The sequence below is a fragment of the Buceros rhinoceros genome, unplaced genomic scaffold (assembly GCF_000710305.1).
Source record: "Buceros rhinoceros silvestris isolate BGI_N320 unplaced genomic scaffold, ASM71030v1 scaffold21162, whole genome shotgun sequence".
NCBI lineage: Eukaryota > Metazoa > Chordata > Aves > Bucerotiformes > Bucerotidae > Buceros > Buceros rhinoceros.
Genome location: NW_010398568.1, coordinates 119 through 4,619, shown reverse-complemented (window position 1 = coordinate 4,619; position 4,501 = coordinate 119). Strand labels below are relative to the sequence as shown.

At 45.3% G+C, this 4,501-nt stretch overlaps 1 protein-coding gene across 1 annotated transcript in view; it reads left to right on the top strand.

The window, feature by feature from the left end:
• Positions 1 to 3,659, top strand: part of SMG8 (SMG8 nonsense mediated mRNA decay factor) — a gene marked incomplete at its 5' end in the record, with an annotated part of 5,566 nt that extends 1,907 nt beyond the window's left edge. Inside the window, 4 exon segments of the mRNA XM_010131161.1 lie at positions 308 to 453; positions 844 to 1,514; positions 1,736 to 1,940; positions 3,410 to 3,659. Coding sequence (XP_010129463.1) covers positions 308 to 453; positions 844 to 1,514; positions 1,736 to 1,940; positions 3,410 to 3,607 — 1,220 coding nt within the window.
• Between the last annotated feature and the right edge of the window lie 842 nt (positions 3,660 to 4,501).

The window sequence follows — 4,501 nt, the reverse complement described above, 5'->3', positions numbered from 1 at the left end:
TTTTTTTTTAATAGCTTGGTTGATGTTACTCAAGGAATAGAAACTATCTGATACGCAGTTGTTGCAGGTAGAACTTCTTATGCCTTTTAGGAAGAGGTTGTAAAAATGAAGAGGATTCAGTTTAGTGGCATAACCTACACTGGAACTCTGTGGGTACTACAGACGGGAAAGGGGGGAGTTGCTTGACAAACTGGCGTTGCTGGCAAATAAATTTGCCTGTGCATATAGCAAGCAGGAAGCAGCAGATGAAGGGAATCTCTAGAAATGGTGAGCAATTTAACCAGGGTTTGCTTGATTTCACTTTTAGGGGAAAAGCCAGAAGCAGACAGAAATCCCCCAATTCTGTACCACAACAGCCGGGCTCGTTCCACTGGTGCCTGTAACTGTGGAAGGAAACAAGCTCCTCGCGATGACCCCTTTGATATCAAAGCAGCTAATTATGACTTCTACCAGGTAACTATTAAGTCTCTATTTTGGCCTCAGGCAATGCTTTTGCTTCATCCCCAAAGTCTGTGTTCTAAAGCGAGGACAAGTATGCTTCCTTTTAACCTTGCTAACTTGTAAATGTTGCTTGGGAAAGGTATTTCTGGGAGCAGAATTGATTGCTGGATGGGCTGACCAGAGCGGGCAGTTCCAGTCTTCACCAGTGCGTGCACGTGGGAGCATCTATTTGCACTTCAAGTGCATTGGTTCATGTCTGTGGGCTGTATTCCCATCAGTGCTTTGGTTCTCGCGTAGCGCAATCCTCTTGAATCTTAACTGTAGCTGTTGAATGTTACAACTCTGAAGTCCCTCATCTTGGAGGGGGAAGATGCAAAGTTAACCACATTTTCTTTCTCATAGCTGCTGGAAGAAAAATGCTGTGGGAAACTGGAGCACATCAACTTTCCCATATTTCAGCCAAGCACACCCGATCCAGCCCCTGCTCGGGACGAGTCATCGCCTGCCCCTCCAGAAGGCGAGATTGAGAAACTTAAAGAAAAAGAACCTCAGACTCAGGGAGAAAGCACAGGCCTAAGCTTAGCCCTCAGCCTGGGTCAGTCGACGGGCAGCTTAGGCACTTACCCACCTGACGCCCAGGGTGGAGGAGACAACACAGAAAGTCACGGGCAGAGCGGGGACTCCAAAAGTGAGAAAAGGCCAAGCCTGGTAGATCGCCAGGCGTCCACTGTTGAGTACCTCCCTGGGATGCTCCATTCGAATTGCCCCAAAGGCCTTTTGCCTAAATTCTCCAGTTGGTCACTGGTTAAGCTGGGGCCTGCTAAGGCCTATAACTTCCACACAGGCTTAGATCAACAAGGCTTTATCCCGGGAACAAACTATTTAATGCCTTGGGACATTGTCATCAGGACAAGGACTGAAGATGAAGGAGACTTAGATACCAATTCCTGGCCTGCACCGAACAAGGCCATTCCTGGAAAAAGAAGTTCAGTTGTGATGGGAAGAGGAAGACGGAGAGACGACATAGCTCGAGCCTTTGTAGGGTTTGAATATGAAGATGCCCGTGGTAGGAGGTTCATGTGTTCAGGGCCCGATAAGGTCATGAAAGTGATGGGGACATTGTCATCAGGACAAGGACTGAAGATGAAGGAGACTTAGATACCAATTCCTGGCCTGCACCGAACAAGGCCATTCCTGGAAAAAGAAGTTCAGTTGTGATGGGAAGAGGAAGACGGAGAGACGACATAGCTCGAGCCTTTGTAGGGTTTGAATATGAAGATGCCCGTGGTAGGAGGTTCATGTGTTCAGGGCCCGATAAGGTCATGAAAGTGATGGTAGGGGGGCCGAAGGAATCCGCCATCAAAGCCCTCAATTCTGACATGCCGCTGTACATCCTGTCGTCAACTCAAGGACGAGGGCTCAAGCCTCATTATGCTCAGTTCATGAGACTCTTTGTGGTGGTTCCTGATGCTCCGCTGCAGATCATGTTAACTCCTCAGGTAAGAAAGGGAAGAGGGAATCTGGCAAGCACAGGGATGGGGATGTTTGTTATATCAACTGCAGGACTGGAAGGACAAGGGCGGTGGGCAAAGGGTGTCAGAGGGATGCTACAAGAAACTCCTCCCAGCTCAAACCTGCTTGGGTCAAGTTCTCTAAGGCCAAGAGTATCTGTTTGATAACAGTTGCATTTTTTTTAAACTTCAAGACTGGCTTGTGCCAGCTTTATACTTCGTATAAGTAAGTTTCAAAAAAACCTCACGAATGAACTAACAGCATTCCCTTCTGTAGCAGCTTCTTTTAAAAAGATAACAAGTGAGTAATGACTGCGTAAGAATGAATGTACCTTTTGAAATGTCGTCGAGAACAGCAGTGACTCATTGCCGAGGTTAACTATTATTAGTTACCCTGTGAATTTAGGAGGTGAAAAAGTGCTGGGTTTTTTAACAGAGGATTTTTTTCCCTTTTGAGATGCATATTAAAAAAATGAAGAAAAAGCTCCATTTACACTTCCTTTTTAAGGTAGTGAAATATGAACAAGTGTTTCTTTCTTCAGTTATATGAGATACTGTATGCTCACAAGTACTTATTATTTTTTAGACTATGGCAGAAAGTTGGTGTTCGTTGTGTAGCAGGGTCACTGAATACCAACAGTCAACACAAAACGAGTCCGTATGAGGTGGGGGGCAGATCTGGGACACTTCATAACCCTTTGAGCTGTTTGCCGAGTGCCACGAGATCCTTAGCACTGAATCACCATCAGAGTTGGCTTCTTTTAGGGGACACCTTCAGCCACTTAGATATGAACCTGCTTTGGTTTAGAAGTTAAAGAAATGCTGACTGAAGCCTCATACCAACATTTCAGTGTGGTTTGCAATTTATCCTGTTAGCGTTTGAAACGGAGGCAAGAACTGAAGGCCCGGCGTGTGCCAGTACTTAGACTGCTCCCCATTCCCAGCTTACACCTCTCTGACACCCTTCCTACGGGTGTGTTTTTATTTGGAATATCCATTATGCTGTGTGTGGTGGGTTCCACACGTCTGTTCCTCATGTGAGTAAGACTTTCTGAATCTTTGAATATGAATTATACAAGAGCTCCGTTAAATGTTGCTGAAATTCTTCAAAATTCATGATAGCTTGGAGCGAGGTAACAGCCCAGGGCTGTCTGTGGTTGAAATCCGGTCTTCACACAGTGCCTCGCGAGAGGCGAAGGGCTGGTGTGTCTGTTTGGATCTCTTTGGTAGGACCTCATCTGCAGACTTTATCCCAGCGAAGATGCTGAATTTGAGTTGGAAATTGGTGGATGTCTCAGGATAACAGCACAGTGGTTTCCTGGAAGGTGCTGGAGTGGATATGAACCTTAGTCAAGGCCTAGGAGACTTCCTTGGATTCAGTTTGCTTTTACATTTTGGGGGTTTTTTTTTATTCTAATGACATTTGATGATCTACTCACACTTCCTTGTATTTTCAGGTTCAGCCAGGGCCACCACCTTGCCCTGTATTTTACCCTGAGAAGCAGGAAATAACTCTTCCATCCGATGGACTGTGGGTGCTTAGATTTCCCTACGCATACGTGACGGAGCGCGGACCCTGCTTTCCTCCCAAAGAGAGCCAGCAGTTAATGAGCTACAAAGTTCTCCGAGGAATACTGAAAGCAATTACACAATAAGAATTACTCTGGTAGATTTTGGTTTAAAAATACTGTCTTTGATGCAAGTAATGGGTTTTGAGTCATGTCTGTTACCCAACAGCTGTCGCTGCGATCTGGTGAAGCCGCCGCATTTCACGGGAACACAGTCAGATTGAAAACAAGGTCCAGTGTCAGTGCAGAGAGGGAGTCCAGGAGACGTGTACATTTTCTGTTCGTTACTTTTTCATATGTAAAAAATAAAAGCCGGTTATTGCAATGTCCTGAGCCTGTATTAGGAGGTGGTCTGATGATAGTGCTTCCCCCATCCTCTCTTTATACATACGTATATAGGAATGTTAAAAATTAGCATTGCCTGAAATCAGGTTTCCTTTGACATATTGAGACAGAGATGGGCAGAATCTTTTTTTTCTAAACAAGCTATTTGTATGCAAACAATAGATGCTTTTAATGAGGTGATGTGAGAAATAATTTGTCTTTGATCTTGTCTTTAAAAAGAAGGAAGCATTGCAGTTCTGATGTGTATAGCACCGTAGCCAGGAACTGAGCTTGCCTGTATCGCATTGCAGAGTTTTACTGTATTTGTGGTCGTAGATCAGGTTCTGTTAAAAGGCCAAGTTGGTTTCGTATTTTGGAGTGACAGATCTCTTCGGAAACCAAACCTGATGATTTGGCAGTTTGTAGAAAACGCAGAGCTGTTTGAGCTTGGTCCGTACGAGCAACTGCAGCTTAACTGTCAGTGTGGCTTGACTGGTAGGGCCTGAGCAGACCTTTGGTTGCTAAAAGGATGGTTTTAGGTCAGTTGGAGTCTCCGGGGGAGGGGGTTTGGGTAATTATACTACCTGATGTACCGACATGTAGCTTCAGTCTTGCGAGCTTCACACACGGCTGTTGGTGCCAAAACATTAGTCACGG